At 48.0% G+C, this 24,645-nt stretch overlaps 1 protein-coding gene across 6 annotated transcripts; it reads left to right on the top strand.

Annotated features, from left to right (window-relative positions):
- The first annotated feature begins 5,882 nt into the window (after positions 1-5,882).
- On the top strand, positions 5,883-24,153 carry CEACAM19 (CEA cell adhesion molecule 19). 6 transcript variants are annotated; one of them, XM_032485868.1, is made up of 7 exons: positions 5,883-6,308; positions 6,911-7,279; positions 18,346-18,496; positions 19,251-19,294; positions 20,281-20,369; positions 21,012-21,065; positions 21,783-24,148. In XM_032485868.1, the coding sequence occupies exons 1-7, from the start codon at positions 6,254-6,256 to the stop codon at positions 21,849-21,851; spliced, it is 831 nt and encodes a 276-aa protein (XP_032341759.1). In that variant the 5' UTR covers positions 5,883-6,253; the 3' UTR covers positions 21,852-24,148. The 6 variants fall into 6 exon arrangements, 3 of the variants coding, with proteins under 3 accessions (XP_032341759.1, XP_032341757.1, XP_032341758.1); XR_004322312.1 differs by having other exon boundaries at positions 5,887-6,308; positions 19,251-19,297; positions 19,983-20,369; positions 20,776-21,065; positions 21,783-24,153; XR_004322311.1 differs by having other exon boundaries at positions 5,887-6,308; positions 19,251-19,297; positions 19,983-20,369; positions 21,783-24,149.
- Positions 24,154-24,645: the final 492 nt, after the last annotated feature.

The raw sequence follows: 24,645 nt of genomic DNA, 5'->3' as shown, positions 1-24,645 counted from the left end.
TAGTGGATATCGCAATTAAGCAAGTCATGCATTTTTTCATTTTCTAGTGCATATAAAAGGGATGTTTACACTATACTGCAGTCTATTAGGTGTACAGCAGCATTATGTCTAAAAAATGTACATACATCAACTTTAAAGTGCTTTATTGCTAAAAAATGCTAACCATCATCTGAGCCTTCAGTGAGTCATAATCTTTTATGACTTACAGTCAACAGTAACAGCAGACTTACAGCTGTTATAACATCTGTGGGGCCAACTGACATCCTTCAAAGTCCAACAACCCCCATTTCTGGGCTCTCAGATGTCTGCCTGTGATCCCTCAACAGGCAAAGTACATTCTTTACTGGGCATGTTTCCACTAACAAACTAACAGCCCTAGGTAATGCTCAGGCTGGTTTGTTTCAGCCCACCCAATCAGTCATAAACCACACCGCCCTTCATGGACCCTAAACCTCTTACCTCACCTACAACCAATCAGAGACTTGTGCACAAGCCCATCAGGCACCTTATGACCCTTATAAAAGACCCCAACAACCAGCCCTCGGTGCTCACACAGGCACCTCTTGTCTGTGTGGCCCACTGTTGCCTATAGCAGTGTAACCTAATAAACTCCCTTACTAGCTCCTCCTTCATCTTTGTAAATTCTTTTACCAACCCGCATCACCACATCTCTGACTGGACACCACTGTTTCCCACAACATCAAAGATCACTGGCCACAGATCACCATACCAGACAGAATAAAGAGAAAGCTTGAAATATTGCGAGAATTACCAGTGTGTGACATAGAGACACGAAGTGAACAAATGCTGTTGGAAAAATGGCACAGAACTGTTCGACCCGGGGTTGCCACAAACCTTCAATTTGTAAAAAATGCAATATCTGCAAAGCACCATAAAACAAAGAGCAATAACACGAGCTCTGCCTGTACAGAAAATCCCCAAACTGAAAGTTATAAAAGCACCTCAGGGGTCCACTTTGAGTTAATTTTGCATATAGGGTATAAGGTTAAGGGTCCAACTTCATTTTTTTGCATGTGGATATCCAGTTTTACACATTTGAATTAACGCCACAAAATTGTACACTCAAAGAGGGAGGGTATAGCTCAGTGGTAGAGTGTGTGCTTAGCAAGCACGACGTCCTGGGTTCAATCCCCAGTGCCTCCATTAAAAAAAAACAAAATTAAAATAAATAGACCTAATTACCTCCCCTGCAAAAAAAAAAAAAAAGAATCATTTAATAAATAAATGGTACACTTAAAAGTGGTTAAAATGGCAAATCTTTTGTCATCTCTGTTACCTCAATTTTAAAAAATTAATAACATGATACATCAAAAACCTTTGACTTGTACCTTTTGGGGAGGGGGAGTTGTGTTACCACAAACTTAGTAGCTTGAAAAACACAAAATTATTCGTTTACAGTCCTGGAGGTCAGAAGTCTGAAATGAGTCTCGGAGGGTTAAGATCAAGGTGTGGGGAGGGCTGGTTCCTTCTGGAGGCTCCAGGGGAGAGGCCCTTTCCTTGCCTTTCCAGCTTCTAGAGGCTGCCTGCGTTCCTTGGCTTACAGTCCTGCACTGCATCACCATTCCCCTCCCCACTCCATTATTACATCACCTTCTTCCTTCTTTGACCTTCCTGCCTTCCTCCTTCCCTTATGAGGACCCTTGTGATGACATTTAGGGCTCCCCCTAGACAATGCAGGATAAACTCCCCATCTCAAGGTCTCTAACTTAATCACATCTGCAAAGTTCATTTGCCATGTAAAGAAACATATTCACAGGTTCCAGGGATTAGGACCTGGGTATCTTTGGGGACCCATTATTCTATCTGCCTCTCCTACCCTGGGCCCCTGCTCCACCGCAGGTAACCATGGCACTACTTTCTGGTAAGTTTATTTTATTTATTTATTTTTTATGGTAAGTTCATTTACGCACAGATGATACACACATGTATTTTCCTCTGCAACAGGTTATGTCTCATACACACTGTTCTGCCCCTTGCTTTTATTACCTAAGTTTTCTGGAGATTCAGAGAGAGCCTCTTTAGTCTTTTTATAGCCACACTGTCCTCCTCCCCAGGGGCTGTTCAGGACTTTGTCAACCAGGCCCCTATGGATGGATATTTGCATTGTTTGCACCCTTTCACTATTAGGGAAGTGATGTAGTAAATGAATGACCTTGCATGTGGTCACTAAGCATGGGTATTGGGACATACTCTGGAGGTGAAATTACTGGATCAAAGGTAGTGCCCCTTGGGTGGACACAGAGATGATCATACCAAGTGAAGTAAGTCAGACAGAGAGAGACAAATATCATATGATACCACGTATATGTGCAATCTAAAAAAAAATGATACAAATGAACTTGTTTATAAAACAGAAACAGACTCTCAGACATAGAAAACAAATTTGTGATTACCAAAGGGGAAAGGTGGGGGAGGGATAAATTAGGAGTTTGGGATTAACAGATACACACTATTATATATAAAATAGATAAACAACAAGGACCTACTGTGTAGCACAGCGAACTATACTCAGTATCTTGTAATAACCTATATGGAAAAAAATTTGAAAAATAACATATATACATATATAACAGAACCCTTTGCCGTACACTTGAAACTAACATGATAGTGTAAATCAACTATACCTCAATTAAAAAAAAAGTGCACCCTGGCGGGGAGGGTATAGCTCAAGTGGTAGAGCACATGCTCAGTATGCATGAGGTCCCAGATTCAATTCCCAGTACCTCCATTAAACAGTTAATTAAATAGACCTAATTACCTACCCCCACCAAAAAAAAAAAAGCACCCTTTAACCAACTTCTCCAATATAGAAAATAAATTCCATTCGTTAAAAAAAAAAAAGAGCAGTGCCCTGTCACTGTGAGAGACACTGATGAACAGTCCCGCAGAGAAGTTGTGCTGGTCTCGTTCCCACCAGTGGTGGATGCAATGGCCTGTTTGGGGAGAAGGATGTGTGGATTCCACAGAGCCAAGAGTAGACAGTGGCCCCAGAATCCTGTTTTAAGTGTAGTGTAAACTCCACATAAGAAAACCACCGTTATCCACACTGGAGAATGGGAAGGAGAGGTCTGATGGAGAGGCTAGAACAAGCACTTCCCAACCCTGGCAGCACTTCTACACAGAGTAAGGGGAGGGGGGCTCAAGTCAATATCATCCAGCTTCGAGTTGCTACAAAATTCCAGAAACCTCTGGGCTGCAGATTACTCAGGATGAGGACGCCTGTGCTATTGAAATCTCATTTATTAAAAAACAATGAAGTGACTGAGGAATTCCACTCCTAGGCAGGTCCCCCAAAGAACTGAAAACAGGTACTCAAACAAATACTTATACTCGAATGCTCATAGCAGCACTAGTCACAATAGCCGAAAAGGAGAAACAATGAAAATGTCCATCAATGGACGAATGGATAAACAAATTGTGGTCTATCCACAGCGTGGAATATTATCCAGCCACGAAACGGAATGAAGCATTGATTGATGCTGTAACATGAATGAATCCTTTGAAACATTATTTGAAGAGAAAGTAGCCAGACACAAAAGGTCATACCTTGCATGGTTCCATTTATATGAAATATCTAATACAGCCAAATCCATAGAGATAGGAAAGACATTAATGGTTGCCAGGGCCTGGGGGAAGGGGGAATGGGGAGTGACTGCTTAATGAGTTCAAAGTTTCATTTTGGCATAATAAAAAAAGTTCTGGAAATAGATAGCAGTGACAGTTGCCCAACATTGTGAATGTACTAAATGCCACTGAATTGTACACTTTAAAGCGGTAAATTTTATGTGGGTTTTATTACAATTAAAAAATCATTTAAATTTTTTATAGAAAAAAAATTTTCATCTCCCAGCTCTTACTAGCAGTTTTTCAGAACCAATCAAATTCATGAAGTCAAGGATGGGTAAACTGTTAAAAAATAAAATAATATTCTAACTGTTAAAGAAAAAAATTACTTAATGACACCAGTTAAAGCATAAGGCAGACTTTATTCCAGGGGAGGGGGCTATCAAAAGGAGTTGAAGTCATTATGAAAGAGAGAGGAGTTTCAGGAACTGGAAAATCCAAAATGACTGGTTTTGCTGTAGGCACTGCCTCTCTGCGTATGGAGCCTTTGCTCCTGGGGATTAGCAGTGAACATTTATCAGAATCCCTTTCACCTCTAAACTCCACTTCTGCTCCATACTGAACTCCTACCAGAATGAGGCCGGTTTGGACAATCTGGCTGAAGCCCAGGATTGGGGCTCTCTCCCCTAGGCAGCTCCACTTGGAAATAATGGCTGGGTTTGCATCAACTTCTGCGAGGCAGACAGACAGAGGCAATCTTAAAACTGCAGCAGGAAGGACTGAGGGTAGATCCTGGATGGATTCTGACCCTGATGAACACCACCGGGAATACCACCTTGAAACCTGCCAGGTGTTGGAGACTGGGAGGCAGGGGACTGGGAACACCTTGAGGGAAATGCACTTCCCTTGAGCAGGGTCATGAATCTGGGAGGTAGGGCAAGTCCAAAGACAAGTCAGTAACGGGCATTTGTTGGCTCCTCATGCAGCATCTTGCTCCTCCCAACAGTCCGGTGAGGTGGGGATGCTTGTCCCATCCTTCAGAGGAAGCCGAAGCCCCAAGAAGTGAATTCATTTGCCCAAGATCCCAAATGATGACAGAGCTGGGCTGAGAGCCGGGCTCACCCACTCACAGCAGGCCTGCGCTGGTGTCTGCAGTTGTCAAGATGATTCAAAGTCAAGATTTCCTTCTCATCCCAACCTGGGGACTCTGCAAGATGCTGGCACTTCTGACAATCTGATGTGTGTCCAGTACATACACACGCACACATAGAAACTGCTACTGATGTTTGGCACCCCGACTTGGTGTTCTCTCCTCCTGCAGGCTGAAATCTCACCTGGCGCTGCCCACCTCAGACCCCTAGTTGTGCGCTGTCCACTTTCTGTGATGGTGATGGAAATGTTTTAGATCTGCGCTGTCAAATGTGACAGCCACTAGTCACACAGGGCTGCTGCTCCGTTGAAAGTGGCTAGTTTAAGTAACTGAGTTTTTTTTTTTTAAGGCACTTAAGTTTAATTACTTCAAATTTATATTTAAATAGCCATATGTGGCTAGTGGCTATGGTATGAGCTCAATCCTGGACCTGCCATCACCCAGGCCCTTGTCCCAATAGAGCTCAAAATTACAAGTGTTCCCTCCTTCTCCAGCCTCACCCCGCACACTCACATCCTCCCACCTGACCTTCCATTCGTCCAGGGTTCTGCAGCCTCCTCAGTGAACCCTGATATCTGTCTCAGCCTCCACGCCCCTGCCTGTGCTATTGACACTGCCTGGTACACCTCACCCTACTCCACCCCACCTCATTCCTCCTCCTACTCCAGGTCTCAACTGTGACCAGAGTCCCTCCTCCAGGAAGTCCTCCCTGCCCCTCAGGCTGAGTGCCACATTCCCTCAGGCTGAGTGCCACATCTCCCAGGCCCCTGGACTCCTCCATCCCAGCGCTGATCATTCTGGGTTATCGTTGTCTGGGGATGGGTCTGTCCCCTACACTCACAGAATTGTGAGCTGCACTGTGGACTGAGGGCAGAGAAGAAGCTGTCTCAACCATCGCCGTATCCTTAGTACCACCCAGCACAGGGCCAGGCACAGGGAGGGAGTGCATGTTGGAATGAACAAATGGAGGGATGTTTTGGAAAAACTATGCTAAGAGCTGTAGGGTGAGCCAGCCACAGGCCAAGTCTCCACCTACTGGTAGACATGCCTCTCTCCTTGAGCCTCCGTTTCCTCATCAGCGAAATGGGAAGAGTTATGCATGGATGTGGGATGAGGTAGTTGGGTGAGACGCCTACCTACCTGCCTGGCCTGGGGGCTGCTCAACCAGAGGCTGCTGTGACTGTTGTTAAAATTATTGCTGTTCCTACTGCTACTCACACTCAGTGGGAAAGAGAGATTAAAAGAGGTCAAGGGAGGAGTCCTGAGAAGCCCCAGAAAGTTTCCCAGTCACCCTGGGAAACTGGTTCAACCAGTGTCTCCACGTCCATCCCAGAGAGCACAGGTGAAGACTCCAGAGCCTGTAGGAAAGGGGTGCTGGGCTGGGGCAGCCTCGGCCAGGTCTCACAGGCACCCCCGGGACCCCTACTGAGCTGGCCCACTTCTGAAAGCCTGGGCCCAGCCCTCTGGCCCCCTCAGTATCCAGTAGGTGGCCCCTTGGCATCTCCACAGGACACCAAGATGGAGATTCCTGCTGGAGCCCAGCAAGACTTCTCAAAGAGCCTCCTTCTCTCAGGTAAGGAGGAAACATACCTCTAGGGCTGAGGGGAGAAGTGGTACTTAGCCCAGGGGCTGAGGTTTCCTCTTGGAAGATTGTTCCAAGGGAAAGATTGTCAGGGAAGATGAAATTATTAGGGTAAGATGGGAGGGAGGGGCAGCAGAATCATAATCTCATCCCCATTTTCTCTATGGAATTTTCTAGAATGTCAGGACCATGAGGGCTGGAATTTATCTATATTTGATTCCCTACTGAGTCCCCAGTGCCTAGAAATCTAGGGAATTTTAGACATATAAAATTGGTATTGTAGCATAAATAATATATTGGTTTTTAAAAGTATTGGTTAAATGAATAAGTTAATTCAGAGTCCATGTGTTTAAAGGCAGGTCACACAGCATCTCAGAGCAGAAAACCTTCTGGACCAATGGGATGGCAAATCTGTGGCACTCATGTCTGAGTTCCCACTCCTGCACCGAGGGCAGACATCACTAGTCAATCCCAGCACTGTTTCCAATGAATAGCACACAGAGCCCCGAGTTGAGAACCTATAGGGAGGAGAGAATGCAGGAGATGTCCCTGCCCAACACTTCTGATTTCAGGCCTCCCCTGTAACCCCACAGTCTCAATCCTGGCCCTCTGGGTCCCCCCAGGCTCCTGGGCAGCCCTCCGCATCCAGAAGATTCCAGAACAGCCTCAAACGAACCAGGACCTTCTCCTGTCTGTCCAGGGCATCCCAGACACCTTCCAGGACTTCAACTGGTACCTGGGGGAGGAGACCTATGGTGGTACGATGCTATTCACCTACATCCCAGGGCTACTGAAGCCCCAGAGGGATGGCAGTGCCATGAAGCAGCGAGACATCATCGGCTTCCCCAACGGCTCCATGCTGCTGTGTCATGCCCAACCCACAGATAGCGGCACCTACCAAGTAGCTGTCACCATCAACCCTGCCTGGACTATGCGGGCCAAGACTGAGGTCCAGGTGGCCGGTGAGTGTTGGGCACTGAAGGAGGAAGTGGGGAGGCTGATGCACCCTGAGCAGCTACCACATGCCAAGCTCTGGGCAAACATTTGGTCCTCTCATTCATCCATGCAATACATATTGGTTGAGCATTTGACTGTGTGCCAGGCCTGGAGATATCATTTAATACTCCTGTGCATTAACTAATAAGTATCTACTGAATGCTTACTTTGTGCCAGACCCAGAGCCAGAGCGTGGAGAATGCACCATCTCACTGACTCCTTACATGCATTAATTCATGAAAAATCTATTGAGCACCCACTGTATGCCTGGTCTTAAAGGATATATGTTCATAAGTAAAGTATTTATTGATGAATCCACTCTGGGCAAAGTACCAGATGGTGGTGGACAGTAGCAACAGCTAACATTTCTTGGACACTTGTTATGGGAACACTGTTCTAAATGCTTGCCCTGGGCTAGTTCTTTGCAGTAGGGACCTGTTCTGTGCACTGTAGGATACTGAGCACCCTCCCCGGCCTCTAGCCCCTAGATGCCAGTAGCACCCTTTCAGTCGTGACAACCACAAATGTCTCTAGACAAGGTCAAATGTTACCCTTGGTTGAGAACTACTGCCCTATATTAACTTATTTGTATCTTAAAAAATAGAAAACTCCGTGAAATGTTATATGCCAATTATATCCCAATAAGCTGGTGGGGGGGATAACTTAACCTTCCCTGGCAGATCTATTTCTTTATAATTTTTAATGGAGGTACTGGGGATTGAACCCAGGACCTTGTGCATGCTAAGCATGCACTCTGCTGAGCTATACCCTCCCCCCAAAATATGATCTTAATTTATTATTTACATGTTCACTCTCAGCATCGTACATTGGAATGAAGGTAGGGATTAGTTTTTTTAATCATCATCTGTGCTCTTGCAGGACTCTGCTCATCCTCTCACCTTTTTGATTGTCACAACATGTTCTAATTTATCACTCTACAAACTTGTCTCACTAGAATAGTAATTATTCAAAGTGACAGAAATAGAACATACTCATCCTTTTGTCATCCATCTACCACAGTAGGTGGGACATAATGGGTTCTCAGTTAATGTTTGTTGAATAAACAAATGAGTGAATGAAAACTTTCAAAACAAAATTCCATGAGGTGGGCACCATTGTTGTGTCCATTTTACAGATGGGGAAACTGAGGCACACAAAGCAGTAGAGCTGGCATTTAATCCCATGAAGTCCCAAGGCCAGCATCTGGGAGCTTAACCACTTCCTCTCAAAGCAGAGAAAGAGAAAAAATTCCCCTCCCTTCATTCCAATGTGGGATGCTTAGAATGAACATGTAAATAATAATTTAAGATCAAATTTCAGCAGGGGAGTGGCAGAGTGCGTGCTTAGCATGCATGAGGTCCGGGCTTCAATCCCCAGTACCTCCATTAAAAAATAATAAATACATGAACCTAATTATCTCCCCCCCCCCAAAAACAAACAAAAAGATCACATTTCAAGCAGAGAGTTGAACAACAATAGTGATAGCTAACACTCTTTAGGGCTCATTACATGCCAGTTTTACATATAATGGGTCATTTCATCATCATTGCAGCCCTGTGAAGTAGGCATTATTATAAGACCCAATTTACAGGTAAGGAAACTGAGGCCCAGAAAGGTTATGACTTGTCCAGTTAAATTTTTTTTAATTAAATAGGAAGATGTGATCAGGGATGGGCCTCATTGAAGAATTGACATTTGAGCAAAGGGAGGGAAAAGATCCCTGTAGATTTCAGAGGACAGAGTTCCTGGCAGAGGGAACAGCAAATGCAAAGGCCCCGAGGCCAGCTTGGTACATTCAAAGCATAGACAGAAGGACACAGGGCTATAAGACACTGAGCAAGTAGGGTGTTAGGAGGCGAGGTCTAAGAGGGAGACGGGGCCAGGCTCATAGGCCGTGGAGAGATTGACAAGAATCCACCAGAGGGTTTAAGCAGGGGAGTGATCTGATTCACAGCCTAACCTGTCCACGAGGCACAGTGTAGCCTGAAACTCTGTTTTATCCAGGAGTAACCTGAGGTTCAGACAATTTAAGGCACCTCTCAAACATCAGGCAGCTAATCATCAAATCAGCAGCAGAGTTGGGATTCGAGTGCAGGGCCTCATGAATCAGGCCCACAGCTGCCTCAGCAGAATCTAAATTGCTTATTCACTCATCCTTCAGCACTCTCCAAGTGCTGCCTCCTCAAGGTCTCCTCTGTGTCCAGCCTGTATCGGGCAGTGCCAGAGACACAGTGATGACCAAGGCAGCCCTGGCCTTGCCCTCTCAGGACTCATAGCCCAGTGATGGAGACAGATATTAGCTACATAATCACACACACACAAACACAATCAGGGAGGTTGCCTGGAAAGGTAACCCTTCAACAAAGCTTGAATGATGACAACAGTTCTAAGTAGAAGGGGAAGGAGCTTTGGGAGATATTTGGGCAGAGGGCTAAGCCTGTGCAAAGAGCCTGTGGTAAGAAGCTGTAGGGCTCATGAACTGAGCTGGCAGGAGGCCAGCATGACCGAGGCAGGACAGTGAAGGGGGGCATCCTACGAGGCCAGCACTGCAGGACAGATTTGAACCAAGGCTCAGGTTGTAAAGACATAAGCTCTCTCTACCTGGCTCAGAGTTGGGGTGCCTGGTGGAACCCGAAGTGGCCCCTGAGATGTCAGTTCTAGGAGGCCTGGGTTCCCAGCTGTCTCTCTGGAGCTTAGAACAGGGCCAGACACACTGTTGAATGAATGAATGGTGGGGAAGCCCTGTCCCTGGTGGGAAAGGAAGCTTTGTCGGGAAAGCAAGTGCTCCCTCTTCCTCCAGGGGGCACCATCTCTGGTATCATCTCTGTTCATGGGCTCTACCCTCCTCTCCATGACCGGGGAGTCCCACCAGGACACTAAACAGGGTGCCAGCCCAGGTTTCTTTGCATATTCTAAATCTCCTCTTCCAAAATGCAGAGATAGAAAGAACAGGAGCTGGAGAGAGAGAGATGGAGAGAGAAGCTGGTTGGCCTGGCCTGGCCTGTGATTTGCTTCCTCTTGGGTCAAGGGTCTACCCCTTTTCTGAGGGGGGTAGGATCAAGTACCACCAACAAGATGGGGAGCTGGGGCTGGAGTTAAGGGCTGGGAAGATGAGCAAGGAATCACCAACTGCCATCCCTGGTAATAGTCACAATATAGACTTATCACCATTTTGTTCGCCATTACTCCCCCGGTGCCTAGAGCAGGGCTTAGCACACATTAAGCCACTTGAAAAATACTTTCGATGCCATCTCCCATCTATGGAGCACTTACTACACATCAGGCACTTCCAGCTAAGCGCTCTGCCAGCCTCACCTGATTCCATCCCCACAAAAGGTAGCCTTGGGATGATCCCCATTTTACAGGAGGATAAACTGAAGCCCAGAGAGGGCTCAACAGCATGCCGCTGGGAAAGGGAGGGGCCAAGGCTCCAGCTGGGTCCGAGTCCATGGCCCTGGCCCCTTGCCACCTGCCTCTTCCACGGGGACTCCCAGGGAAGCACTGAGAGGTCCCCATGGAGATCAGCAAGCTAAAGGGGCTAGGAACAACCTTGGCTTCCAGAGAGCTGAGCACAGCAGGCAGGGAAGCAAGGCGGTTCAGCTCAGTGGAAAAGGAAGAGCAGAGGAAAAGACGGAATTGGGGATGGGGTTGGCTGCTAGTCTCCTTGTGCCAGGGGATTTATATTTGAAGGCAGCTGTGCCCCAAATTTAGCCCCCGACCTAGGTGGGGACTGGAAATGACTGACAGCACTTCCTGCGTCCCAGGTAACTCACATACTTGATCTCTTTTAATCATCAGGGGATTTGGCTGTAACAGAAGCCAACCCCGGCTAGCATGGGCAGAAAGATGTTTAATAAACGTCTAAAAAAATATTAAAAATCAACTTATTTACAAAATAGACTCATAGACATATAAAACAAACTTATGCTTACCAAAGGGGAAAGGGGAGGGGAAGAGATAAGTTAGGGGTTTGGGATTAACAGATACACACCGCTACATATAAAATAAACAACAAGGATTTACTGTACAGCCCAGGGAACTATATTCAATGCCTGTAATAACCCATAATAACAATAACACAATGTTGTAAATCAACCGTAAAATTTTTAAACCTATTAAAATTAAAAATTAATAAAAAAATAAGTAGGGGGAGGGTATAGGTCAAATGGTAGAGCAAATGCTTAACATGCATGAGGTCCTGGGTTCAATCTTCAGTACCTCCTCTAAAAATAAAAACCTAATTACCTCCCCCCAAACAACAACAACAAAATAAACAAATAAATAAATAAATAGAAATAAAAATTTTTTAAAAAGATGACAAAAAAAAAAAAAAAAGGAACAGGACCTCCACGAGGCTGGGAACCAGGAACAAGGTATGATCACCGGAACTGCTCCTGCCAGACAAACCATTGCCCACAACATCAGCCTTGGGCCCAAAAACCATGCCTGGGTAGCCCTGAAAAACTGCATTCATTCATTCAATCAACAAACATCTATTGAATACCTGCTGTGTGCCAAGCACTGAGTTTACAGATGGAAAGTACAAAGATCTCTGCCTTATTAAAGTTTCTATGCTGGTGGGTGGGCTGGCTCTGTCCTCACCATCAAAGGCCCCACATGGTGTCTGCGTCTCTGACTTCTGCAAGTCAGAAGCCAAGGCTCACAGGGATGCCTCTGATCAGGGAGCCTGGGTCACATGATACTGCGTGACTAAAAAGGAGCGGAAGAAAGTGAGTCTCTGGCAGGACTCCAGAGGCCAATGATTCACAGAGACACAAGAAAAGGCCCTGGACTTGTAGGTACTGTGGCTGCCCCCATTTTACAGATGAGGACACCGAGGCTCAGAGAGGGGAAGTCAGTTGTCCAAGGTCCCACAACCAGTAAGCAGCAGTTACTGGGCTCGAAAGCACAGTGCAGGGATCACAGTCATTTACAGCTGGTGTCTGTTGTTCCTGTAAATCTAGTCATGAGGATTTGGGGCCTTCAAGCAACCCTACACAGGCTCCTCAAAACCTTCGGGCTCTCTGACACCCATAGTGGTTAAATTACCCAACTCCCCTCAACTCACCAAGTGCAGACACATTTATCCTCTGCATCCTCCCTGCCAAGGCTGTGATGATCCCCATTAGACAGATGGGAAAACTGAGACATAGTTTAAGTAACTCGTCCAGGTAACTCATCTACGGAGCAGCAGATGCTGGACTTGAACCCAGGCTGCTTGACTCCAGAGCCCACATTTTTTTTTCTCTCATTACCTAGCTCTCTGGTCGGGACGCTAGAGTATTTATTGCCACACTTCATAAAAGAGACCTTTTACCCTCATGTGCTGGAAGCTTCTATAAGCAGTAACATTTTGTACCATTACAGCTTGCTTTTTCCCTCTTCTTGATGAAATCTTCTATACTTTTACTGAAAGAAGAGAAAGAGAAAAACCAAGTTCATTGGCCTTTCCTACCAGCCTCTCCCTGCCTCAGTCTGGGCTGGGACACGAGGCAACAATCCTTAGACTCTAGCATTTATTTCAGCAGCATCTGTTGAGATCAGATTCTCTGCCACCACCAGTGTTCTGCCTGGGGTCACCTCTCACGGGCGTGTTCGGGCAGCCCAGGGGGTCCACGGCAGTCTGCCTTTGGCAACACTCACCAGGCCTCTGTTTTAAAGCTCTGCCACTACTAAAACACGTGAGAGGAAAGAAGCACCAAGCTCCCTGGAGAGTCGGCCCCTGAAAGTCAGAATTGGTGCGAAAAAGCTGTTACCTTCTTGGTGGCCTAGAACCTACCACAACCCTCACAGCCTGAGAAACAGTGGTCATAAAACTGCAGAAACTCTTTGGACCTTCAGAACCTTTCAGCCGCAGCGTCACAAAGAGGCTGACAGAAACAAGAGGCGCCCGGGGTCACAAATGGAGGCAAAAAGACGGAGGCGTTTAACCAGAGGCCACACTCTAAACTAGGACTTGATTCTGCCTCGCCACCAAGCCTGACCCTGGTGTCAAGTACTCACCGCACTGCGGCTAAGAAATCAGACGCAAGGCCCACCCCGAGGGCCCAAGCTTACTCGGAGCGCCCCTGGCTTGGTCTGGGAGTCCTTTCCCGCAGGTCTGCGCTGCCAAGGATGAAACTGAATTTGATGCAAGCAAGACAGGGTTGAGGAAGGCCAGAGAATGGAGAAGCGGATTTCACGTTCTACAAACCCCTTCTCTCCGAAAGGAGGCGAGTAACGGGGTTTTAAGGGTTAGGAGGCAGACAGGTCATCCGGGCTCTAGAAGGGGGAGGAGACTTTCTGGAGCCGCCGGGCATGCGCAGTCTACGCTCCTTTGCCCAGGGCCCGAATTGCGCCTAGCAGGGTGCAGTCCGCCCCGCCCCCCACCTCGGGCAGAGATCTTAGCGTGGTAATGAGGCCAACGTAACTCTGGGACACCATCAGGTCTCATCTACACAGGCACGTTCCTGTGGTCAAGATACAGGCGATTCTGAGCCGTTGACCACTGTCTATCTCTTAAAGCACAGCTGCAAAACATCTGTGTCAAATACTAAGTGCCTTTGAAACGAACACAGGATAAATCTGGGCCAGTGTCCTTCAGCTCTCAGGGGCTGGTAGGGAAACACAGAGATAAATCAAGGCAAGGAAAGCCAGCCACCGTGAACCTAGCCGGTTCAGACTGGTTTTGTTGAGGGCCTCTGTGGCATCCCTGTTGATAAAACACAACTAGCCTGATGGTTAAAAAAAACAGCCTCTGCACCTAGGACCTGGGCTGCAGAGCGTGGGTGACAATAAGACTTCTAGTCAAATGGCCAAACCTCTCAGAACCTCTATTTTCATGTCTGTAAGAAGGGCAGAACCACAACACCGCCCACCATGGGATCCTTACCAGGGCTGGCTTGACAAGTCCATGGGAAGCTGCTGCTTTTGAAGCTGTAGAAATAAACAAAGAACAACCAAGTGTATCAATTCAAAACATGCTGTAGCAGGGGAGTCAGCCATTATCTCTTGCAGAGACTCAAAGGCAGGCAGAAGGGTGAGAAAGCTTTAGAATGGAAAACAGGGAAGGCTTCAGGTGTGTCCTTGTTGGAGGCAGAGAAAAAGCTATAAGCAGGCTAATTAGAAGCAGGATATCCTAGGTGATCAGGGTGCGTGTTTAGCTTTCTCTGGTTGGTCCTAAGTTAGAAGCAGGGACAGAAATTAGAGAGGCTGTTAGTTTTTAATCAAGTCCTGGCTATTTGGAGCTGATTATTACAGAAGTTATTGTAATGCAGTTATTCCTGCATTGTCACTAGAGACAGCAATCTGGCTTCCTGTGAGTCTGACTTAAAGCATGCTGGCTTCCTGGACTGTTTATAAGAGGGCTGTTTTTGTAGGCAGCTTGCTGCAACTTGTAAGTCAGAATCCTGTTTTTAGAGATGATCTGGCCACTGTCCATTTGTATACTGGTCTTTCAAAGTGTTTTATTTATTCACTTATTTATTTTTATTGAAGTAGAGTTGATTTACAATATTGTGTTAGTTTCAGGTATACAACAAAGTGATTCAGTTGTATATACATTCATACATATGTATATTCTTTTCAGATTCTTTCCAATTATAGGTTATTAAAAGATACTGAATATAGTTCCCTGTGCTATACAGTAAGTCCTTGTTGTTTATTTTATATATAGCAGTGTCAAAACACTTTTTAGATGTGATTTTACCTAGTCAAAGACCAACATGGATAAATTTGCTCCAAAGAAAAAGGCCCAGATGATTCTTTGTTCATAGAACTTGAGTGCACATGGTCCCAGAGGCTGATGAAAAGAAAAGCCAAAAGAAAACTCAGTCTTAGAGGAAGAAACAGAATTCAGAGCTCTGTCCTAGTTACTTCTTGCTGTGGAACAAACTCAATGGTATAGAACAACAATCATTTCAAGAGGCTGAGCTTGGCTCAAATGCTGGAAACTAGAATCACCTAGATGTGACTTCACTCACATGTCTGACAGCTCGTGCTGGCTGTTAGCTGGGACCTCAGCTGGGGCTGTCAACCAGATTATCGTAACATGTTCTCACCAACGTGACTGCTTGGGCTTCCTCACAACGTGGTGGCTGGGTTCAGGGTTTATGGAGGAGAGCATGTGGAGAGCAAATGTTCCAAAAGACCAAGGCAGAAACTCTATAGCTTCTTCCTTGGAAGTCACACACTGTCGCTGACACTGCATTCTTTCAATTACAAGTGAATCACTAAGGTTGGCCCAGATGCAAGAGAGGGAGGTTAGACCTTCTGCTGGATAGCAGGATGGTGAAGTCATATCACAGAAGAGCATACGATTGCAATCAACGTTGGAAAATACAGTGATTCACAGATGCCCTCTCTACAAGCTCACGGTCTGTAATAAAAGGCAGGAAATATAACAAACTGCAAAAATCATGTGAATCAGGAAAGGTTTCTGCTCCAGCAACAGAAACTGCTTCTGGCTGATTAAAGCAGAAAGGGAACAAATTAAAGGAATCTGAGCAGCTCAAAGAGTCTCCAGGATGGCAGGGAGCCAGGTTTAGGAGGTGCTGTATGTTGAATTATGTCCCCTCAAAAAGACATGTTGAGTCCTAGCCCCCAGTACCTCAGAATGGGCCCTTATTTGGAAATAGCGTTTTTATAGAGGTAATCAAGTTAAAATAAGGTCACCAGGTTTGAACACGGCAGCAATGTTGTGCTTCGGTCAATACAGTGTTAAGGCATGTGTGAATGAGCTGTGCACTGCATGACACTGCAAAGGAGGCTGGAAAACTTCTTAATTAGGGGCAGGTTTCTGCCCAGCGAAAGCTCAGGGTTTTCTTTCCAAGGAAGGAAACGGATAGCGCCTTCGTGGTAGCAAAATGACTCCAGTCTTCACGTTCACAGGCCTCACAACTCCTCTCGGTTGCTTCCAGAACAAGGGATCTCTTCTTCCGTAACTCTGAACCACAGTCCTTCACTTCACTCTGATTGGACCAATCTGAACCAATCACTAAGGCCAAAGGAATGCAGAGCTCTGATTGGCTTAGGTCTGGATAGCCGCCATCTCTGATCCAATCACTGTGACAAGGGGTGGGGCTATACAGATTGGAATAGGCTACTAAGAGCCCCACCCAGAACTGGGGGTGGGCTCAATCGCGCAGAGCAGGTAGGTACTGGGGAGACGCCCACGTGCCCACTCTAGCAACACTAATCAACTAATTGCATAATTAAGTAATCCATAAAGGAGAAGTCTATCAGGAGTCTCCTTGGCCCAGGTTGTCAGAGAAGGCTTCCAGAAGGAACTAGACACAGAAGAACGAGCAGGAGCTATATATAGCGTGGGGGAGAAAAGCCTGCTAGGCAGAGCGAACAACATGGGGAAAGGCCAGGCAGCCCCGCGAGTGAGGGAGGGAGACGTGGGTGATGAGGATGGGTGGGTATACGGGGCAGCATGGGCCAGAACATGCAGATTTGGGGAGAAGGGGCTCCAGATGTTGCAAGAAGACTGGGCAACAAGGGAGAGGGAGTGGACAGAGACTAGGAGGCTCCCTGAGTTAGCTGACACAGCCCTGCCCCTCCTCCTAAGCTGCTCACAGAAGCCACTGAATTTCCACTTGCTGTTGTGGGGATTCAATTAAGTAGAAGGTGCAGAAGTTGCTAGTATAGTATCTGGAAGAGGGACGACCTTCCATTCTCCACCCAAATGCAACCCGTCTGGGCCTTGGTTTGCACATCTGCAGAATGAGCCTAATTTAACCACCTCCCTGGGCTGTGGGGACAACTTTGAATATGCCCACATGCCAGATAAGTCTGGATATAAGCTCTGCCCTTCCTCCTAGTGACAAGATTAAATTTCAAAATGGGTTTTGGATACTTTGAACATATAAACAGTTTAGGGAGATGGATGAAATAGGTAAAATACTCATTACTGTGATTATACAAATATCTATCTCTATCTCTATCTATCTATCTGTCTATCTGTCTGCCTGCCTATCTGTCTGTCTGCCTGCCTATCTATCTATCTATCTATCTATCTATCTATCTATCTATCTATCTATCTATCTATCAAATGCAGACTCTAGTCCATTTGGAGATAACAGTCTTTACTGCACTCTCTGCTCTGAAATAGCTCATTCCCACCCTTCAAGGGCTCTCAGGACACAGGCACACACAGCATTCATTAGGAGCTCACATGGCCTGGGTGTGATCCCAGCACTGCCCTTACTGAGCCCTCGAGAAGGTTAGTTCATTGCTCTGTGCCTCAGTTTCCTCATATGTAAAATGGCACCAAACCTACTTTGTTTGGATAATTGAGAGAACTCTGTGTGTGCTTGTATGTGCGTGGGTGTGTGTGTTGTAAACTCATCCAGTTGTCACAACAACCTTGTGAGAAAGTCAGGTATTCTTATTATCCCAATTTCACAGATGAGAAGAGGCACAGAGAGGTTGAGTAATTTGCCCAAGTTCACACAGCCTGTAGGCAGCAGGGACTTAAACCCCAGCATTTCAACCTCAGAGTCTACAAGCTTAGCTGCCAAGGACTAGGATATAACAAGCATCCAGCTTGAGATTAAAGGCTAGAGGTCCTTGTGGTGGGGGCCAGAAGTCAGGTAGGCTTGACCCCAAATCTGGCACATCGATGAGTTAAGTCCCCTATGTCCCCCACAAAACACAGCCCAGAATCCCATCCTTTTCCTAGAGAGATAGAGATCTCATCAACAGAGGCAAAAAAAAGCAGGTTGGTAGGGTGAGGGTGAGGGTGAGGGTGAGGGAGTGTGTCAGGAGATAGGTTTTGGATGGGCTGAGGATGATAGAAAATCCTAGGGAAGCAGAGGTTTTGAGGTGAGGAAAGCCAAGGTGTTCCAGCCGGGACATGTTGAGTTTCACATGCGGTGGAATCAGACAGTTGGCTAACTCAGATCTGAAAAGCAGGAGAAAGCTCTGGGCTGGGAAGATGAGATTGCACATCAGTGCTCTGTGAATAGTCAGTGATACAGCAGGGAGGGTGGCAGGGAGGCCTTCCCAAGACATCACACAGTCCTCTCTCTCTCTCGCTCATATCCCTCAGAAAAGCCTAAGGAGCTGCCCATTACAAACCTGCCAGTGAGTGCTGGGATCGTGGCCGCCATCATCATTGGCTCTCTGGCCATCGGGTCTCTCTGCGTTGGCAGCATTGCCTATCTCCTGGTGACAAGAGGCTGGAGAGCCCAGAGCCACAGGTACAGGAACCCCAGGCCTCTCTCTCCTTCCCTTCTGTCTCCCTCCCCCGCAAATCACATCATCCAACTCATCAAATCTCATCAAATCTCAGAACCACTACGGGGAACAGGATCTTCCTGTCCTGTATTAGACGGAATTCTGGATTGCAAGTGACAGAGACCCTACCTTTAAACTGGCTTATCAAAAAATAGAAAATGTTTTGTCCTATATAACATGAGTTTCAGGTATGGCTGGCTCAGGGGCTCAATTCTGTCCAGAACCTCCTTCATACACCTCTCAAGGGACCCAAGAGGCCAGGGGTCTTTGTCAGTTTTGTTCCCAGCTGTGTCCCTAAGGCCTTCAACAGTGCCCAGCCCATGGTCAGTGTGTAGCAAATTAACAAATTTGCAGTAATGAGGTCAAGTATACCTTTTAAGTAAGGGTATTCAAACGAGCCAATCTTAAGAAGAATACTAAGGAAATCATGAAACAGGTAGATGGAGCAGGATGTTTAGGTGGTCTGTGTAAATGGGGACATTAGGGAAGCGTTGCTTGTTGGCAGAAGGTGGCAGCCAAGGAAACTTGAGGAAGGGCTGTGTGGCTGGGGATTATGGGAGAAGAGGCTAGGGTGGGGGCAGGTCTTGCCCTGGCTCATTGTGAAGCAAGGACCATCTCTCTCTCTGGGGCCTGATGGGCTTTCCAGCTTCTCTGAGTCTCTCCCCACCCACCTGCGCATCTTTCTATCCTAATGTCATTCTCTCCATATGTCCCCAGGATGACGGCCACAGAGAAACCGGAAGTGGGTTCCAGTCATCACGCTGGTAAGACAGAGGTCCTGGTCTCGCTACCCGGCTCTCCTCACAGCCCCTCCCTTTCATCCTCCAAGCCAAAAACCCCCTTGTGGTCCCCACGCTGGGACCTCCAATCATTTGCCCCACCCAGCCCTTGCTGGGACTCCCCTAGACTCAGCCCACAGATTCTGAGCGCATGAGTGCTCACCCCAAACCTGCTTTTCCTCTTCTTCTCAGTGCCCAGCACTCCCAACCCCAGTCACCGCCACACTCACCCAGCCACACCAGTGGCTCCTGTCTACCAACAGGTCACAACTCAACCCAAGCTCCATCTCCCAGATCCCCACGCTCAACTCCTCGCTTTCCTCCCAAACTCCAGGCTGACCTCCACCCTATTGCTGGGCAAGGTCCTTTTAGAACTCTGACCCTGTCCCTCCTCTATGGAGGGACACCCTCTATGGCTCCCCAGTATCCTTAGGACAAAGTTCAGGCTCCTTAATATGGCTCTTCAGACCCATTGTAAACTGGTCGCACTGTCTTCCCTGGCTTCATCTGTCCTATGTAATGTTTCCATCCTTAAAACAAACTGGTACAAAGAAACATATATACAAAATCCAGACAGAACATAGTTCCTCAAATACAGCCAGCTCTCTCACTGCTAGGCCTCTGTATGCACGCTCTCCTGCCTTTAAATAACTCTCACTTCTCTTTCCAGTCTCAGATGTCCCCACCTCCAGGAAGCCCTCCTGGTCTCCTCTCCAGGAGTCCTGTGGGCTCATCCCACTCCAGCCCTGCCCATTCTGAATCATCCCTGTCTGGGGATGGGTCTGTCTCCCCCACTGGACTGGAGGACAAGGCCAGCACTGCCTCAGTCACTGCTGTGTCCCCAGCATAAGGCCAGGCAAGAAGAGGGCTTAACACAAATGGTAGTTGAATGAGTAAATAAATGGCAGCAGCAGCTAGCGCGGACCTGAGGGCCACCTGTCAGCCGTTGCTCCCCTTGTCTTCTGCTCCTGGTGACAACAACATCTATGAAGCGATGCCAACTCCAGTCCTCCTGGTGTCCCCTCTCAGTGACACGAGGCCCACAAATGCCACCATGGTGAGCCCCCACCCCTGTCCCCTAAAGCCTACTTCTGACCTGGTGCCTCCCCTCCGAGTTGGCTGCAGTGCCCTGCGGTGCTTCACACACATTTTGGGAACTGCTTCTCTCTCTCTGTGTGTGTCTCTGTCTGTCTGTCTGTCTGTCTTTCTGTCTCTCTCTCTCGGCTGCTCCCCATTTTAAAAATCATAAGCAAAAGAGACTGGAAGGAAACAGCACAACATAAACAGCATGTGTCTTTGGGCGCGTAGGCTGGTGGGTGGATTTTATTTTCCCCCTGTAAGTGTCCTTATTTTCCACACTGAGCAGATATTCCCTTTACAATCAGGTGGGAAAGGTTGATCAAAAAGAAGAATTCAATAAGAAGAGGGACATAAAAGTTAAGACTAAAAGCTTACAACCACAGGTGTCAACAGGAAGGCTCGTTAATGGGTGATGGTCTGGCCCCTGGACGGCCCCCCGTGATGCCCGTTTCTCAGAGGAGAACACTGAGGCGCAGAAGGTTCATTCCCTTCACCCAGAGGGCTCACGGTCAGGGAGGGGCGGCAGGGACTTGGAATCCAGGTCTGTCCCTACATCAAAGGGCAAAAGTGGGGGTGTTGGGGTGCCCGGGGCCTGGCTCACCGTGTTCTTCCTTCACAGCTGCCACCGCTGCCCCAACTCCCACCGCTGGAGCCAGAGAGCCACCACTATCAGGTGTGGAGCTGGGAGGCAGGAGTGGGTGTTGGGGACCCCGTGAGGGTGGGGAGGGGTCATGGTAACCGGGCTTGGTGGGAGAGGGCTGTCGCTCTCTGGAAAGCGCATCACAGCCTTGAGGAGGGACCCTGGATGAGTCCTGTCCCCTCTGGGGATGGCAGTTTCCTCCTTCAGAAAAGGATTCCAAGGCAGTGAATTTGCACAGAGGAAACGAAGCCCAGAGAGGGGAAGGGCCTTGCCTGGCCAGGGCTCGAGCAGGGACCCCAGCACGGGGGCCCATTCGTGGGCCTGGGTCTCAGCCCGTCTTCATCCCTTCCTGTCTGCCCCCAGATCTCTGCCTCTTCTCAGTGCCCCTGACTGTCCCGTCTCACATTTCCTGTGTGTGTCTCTCTACCCTTCTCAGGGTGTGTCTGTCTGTCTCTCTCTTGCTCTGTACTCTTTCCCATATCTTTGTTTCTGTCTCTCTTTCATTGTCCCTCCTCTTCTCTGTCCCTCCTGTCTTTTGATCTCTGTTGCTTCGTGTCTACCCCTTTTCCTGGCTCTTGGGTACCTCCACATCTCTCTGTATCTCTCTCTGTCTTTCCATCTCAGTCCTGCATTCCCCATGTGTGTGTTTCTCCCCATGTTTCTCAGTCTCCACCTGGTTCCTCTCTGTCTCCCCCCAGCTCTTCACCCCAACAACACCCCCTCCCTCTGTCTCCTCTCCCCTCCCCCCAGGACCTGCTGAACCCTGACCCTGCCCCGTACTGCCAGCTGGTGCCAACTCCTGAAGGGGTCCCAGGCTAGGCCAGTGGCTTTCCCTCGCCCCTCCTCGGGAGCCTTGGGCCCACAGAAAAGCCACATCAGAGACCCAGAAGGACCGGGCCATCAGGGCTGTGAGGCTGGTGAGGTGGACTCAGCCAAAGACTCAGCACAGCATCAAACAGGTGTCCTGGGCAGGGGGCAGGGGAGTGAAGGGCCCAGCATCCCGCTCACCCTCTGCGTGTACAGCCTGGCCTCAACTCTGGCCCTCCAGCAACCTGGCCTGGGGAAAGTAGGTTCTTGCATCCCTCACCCCAAAGTCCCCCATCTGGATATTTGGGGGTGAAGAGGGTCATCTCAGGCCGACCTCCAGCCAGACCTCACAAGAGGGCTTCCTACTATCAGCCCACAACACTCCACCCCAGCTCTGCTGGTTGCCTTTGGAGCCCCTTCCCCTGGGCACAAGGCAGCACCCACCACCACCACACATGCCCCAGAGGACAAGGCACGTGGCAGCCAGGCCTGGTCTCACGGGCCTGTGTCCCCAGATGACAGTCCTGGCCAGTTGCTGTGGCCCCCAGATCCCTTCCCTGCTCAGGCAGATCCAGCCCCACTCAAAATTCAGTCTCTCAAAACCTGTGGCCACCTTCTGGCCACTTCCCCTGACACCAAGTCCCTTGGGACAGCTGCTCCCTGTTCTACCCTCAACCCAATCCTGTCCTAAATGTGGGCTTGATCTCTCACCCTCTAATTTATTCATTCACTCCACAATGAATAAGCTGTGGGCTGTGCCCTGTTCTAGACCCTGCTGCTCCAGCAAGGATCAAAATAAACAAACCTTCCTGGTCTCCTAGAAGGACACTCTGGCAACGGAGAGAGAGCCAGAAAATATAAATAAATAACATACATGCTGTGTTGGGTGCTGACAAGTGCACTGGGGAAATAAAGACAGAAGGGGGTTGGGAGAATTGAGGGACTAAGGTTTTAAATAAAGAGCCAAAGGAGGCCTCCTCGCCCAGAAGGTAACAGTGAACAAAGACCTGAAGGAAGAGAAGCAGGGAGCCAGAGGGATCTGGAGGGAGAGCATTTCAGGCAGGAGGAACAGCAAGTGCAAAGGCCCTGAGGTAGGAATCATCCTGGGATGGGCACAGAGTAAGGAAGGGGGAGAGGGTGGGAGGTGAGGTCAGGGAGATGGGGAGGTGCAGAGCATGCAGGGCATGTAAGGCATTGCAAAGACTGTGGCTTTTGCTCTGGAAGCTAAAAAAAAAAAAAAAATTAAGAACTGGATAATGGCCCCTCCAAGTTGTCTACCTTATATCGCAAAATCCTCTGTGAATGGTACAGAGGATTTTATATAGCAAAAAGAGTTTTGCAGGTGTGATTAAGTTAAGGATCCTGAGATGGGGAGATTATGCTGGATTACCCTGGAGGGCACTGAATGTCTTAAGAAGGGTCTTTCTAAGAGGCACACAGAGGAGCAACTGTCAGAGGAGGAGCTGTGATGAGGAAGGAAGCAGAGATTGGAAGAGTGACACACTTGGAAGATGGAGGAAGGGGCTGAAAACCAAGGCAGCCCAAAGTCAGAGTGACCCGATGGGAGAAAAATTCCAGTGGTCCTTGCTGGCTTTGAAAATTGAAAGGGGCCATGAGCAGAAGCCTTTAGAAGTCAGAAAAGGCAAGAAAACAGATCCTCTCCTAGAAGCTCCAGAAAGCAACTCTGCCCTGCTGACACCTTGATTTGGGCCCAGGGAGACCCACTTTGGACTTGTGACCTCCAGAGCTATGAGATAATAAATTTGTGTCATTTGAAGCCACAATATTGGTGGCATTTTGTTTCAGCAGCCACGGGAAATTAATGTAGAAGAGGAGGAAGAATTCACAGGAAGGGAAGTTGCCTCTCCCGCTGACTCAATATGCAAATACTCCCTGTGAGGGACTTCTCCAGCCTCAGACTTCTCAGGACACCCAATGCCTGGGCCTCTGACCACCTGCTTGCTGAGGTTAACCAGGTCAACACACGGGTAGAACTCAGCCAGGCACTGGCTGCTAGGGTGTAGGGTGTGAGGGACTCAATTTATCCCAACCCCAGATGAGAAGAACCCAGATGCCTGCCTTCCTCTCCTCTATACCAGCAACTGCTTATCAAATGCCAATATCTGTGATCTCCTTTTCCCCAGAAATAGGGTTTTTAACCAAGTATATGGCTGTCAAGCATAAAAACTACATTCCCCAGCTTCCCTTGCAGCTAGGTGTGGCCATGTGACTAATTCCAGAATAATGGGATATGAGCAGCAGTGATATACACACTCCTCGGGTCATTTTCTTAAAGGGAAAGATACCCTTTCTTCTCGGTTCACTTTCCCTTAGGCTCAAGAAAAGATGTGATGGGAACTATCTGGGGTCACATGGACAAAGACAGCCCAAAGCCAAGTTAGAGGGAGCCTGAAGGACAGTGATATGGATGGAGCCACCATGCCAGGTTAGATAGTTACCCTTTTGTTTAAGCCACCGTTACTTAGGGGTTCTGTTACATCCAGCTCCTTCTAAATCCTAATACATCCAAGATGACAATGTTTTCCAGAGTAAGTTCTCTGAGCCTGACTGTACGCCTTCTAGCTCACTTGGAACTAGCTTTGTTATACAATGACTTGTGTCCCCCAAAACTCATGTTGAAGCCCTAACCTCCAATGTGACTTTATGCCAGTGTTGCAGTCAGGATGACCTAGATTATGCGGCAGTAACAAGCAACCCTACAATCTCCATGGCTCAGAACACCCACAGGTTCATTTTTTTGCTCATGCTACGTGTTCCTGTCAGGCAGGCAGGTGTGGCGAGGGTC

Source organism: Camelus ferus, chromosome 9 (assembly GCF_009834535.1).
Source record: "Camelus ferus isolate YT-003-E chromosome 9, BCGSAC_Cfer_1.0, whole genome shotgun sequence".
Taxonomy (NCBI): domain Eukaryota; kingdom Metazoa; phylum Chordata; class Mammalia; order Artiodactyla; family Camelidae; genus Camelus; species Camelus ferus.
The sequence above is the reverse complement of the archived record's forward strand: the minus strand, read 5'-3'. Positions and strand labels throughout refer to the sequence as shown.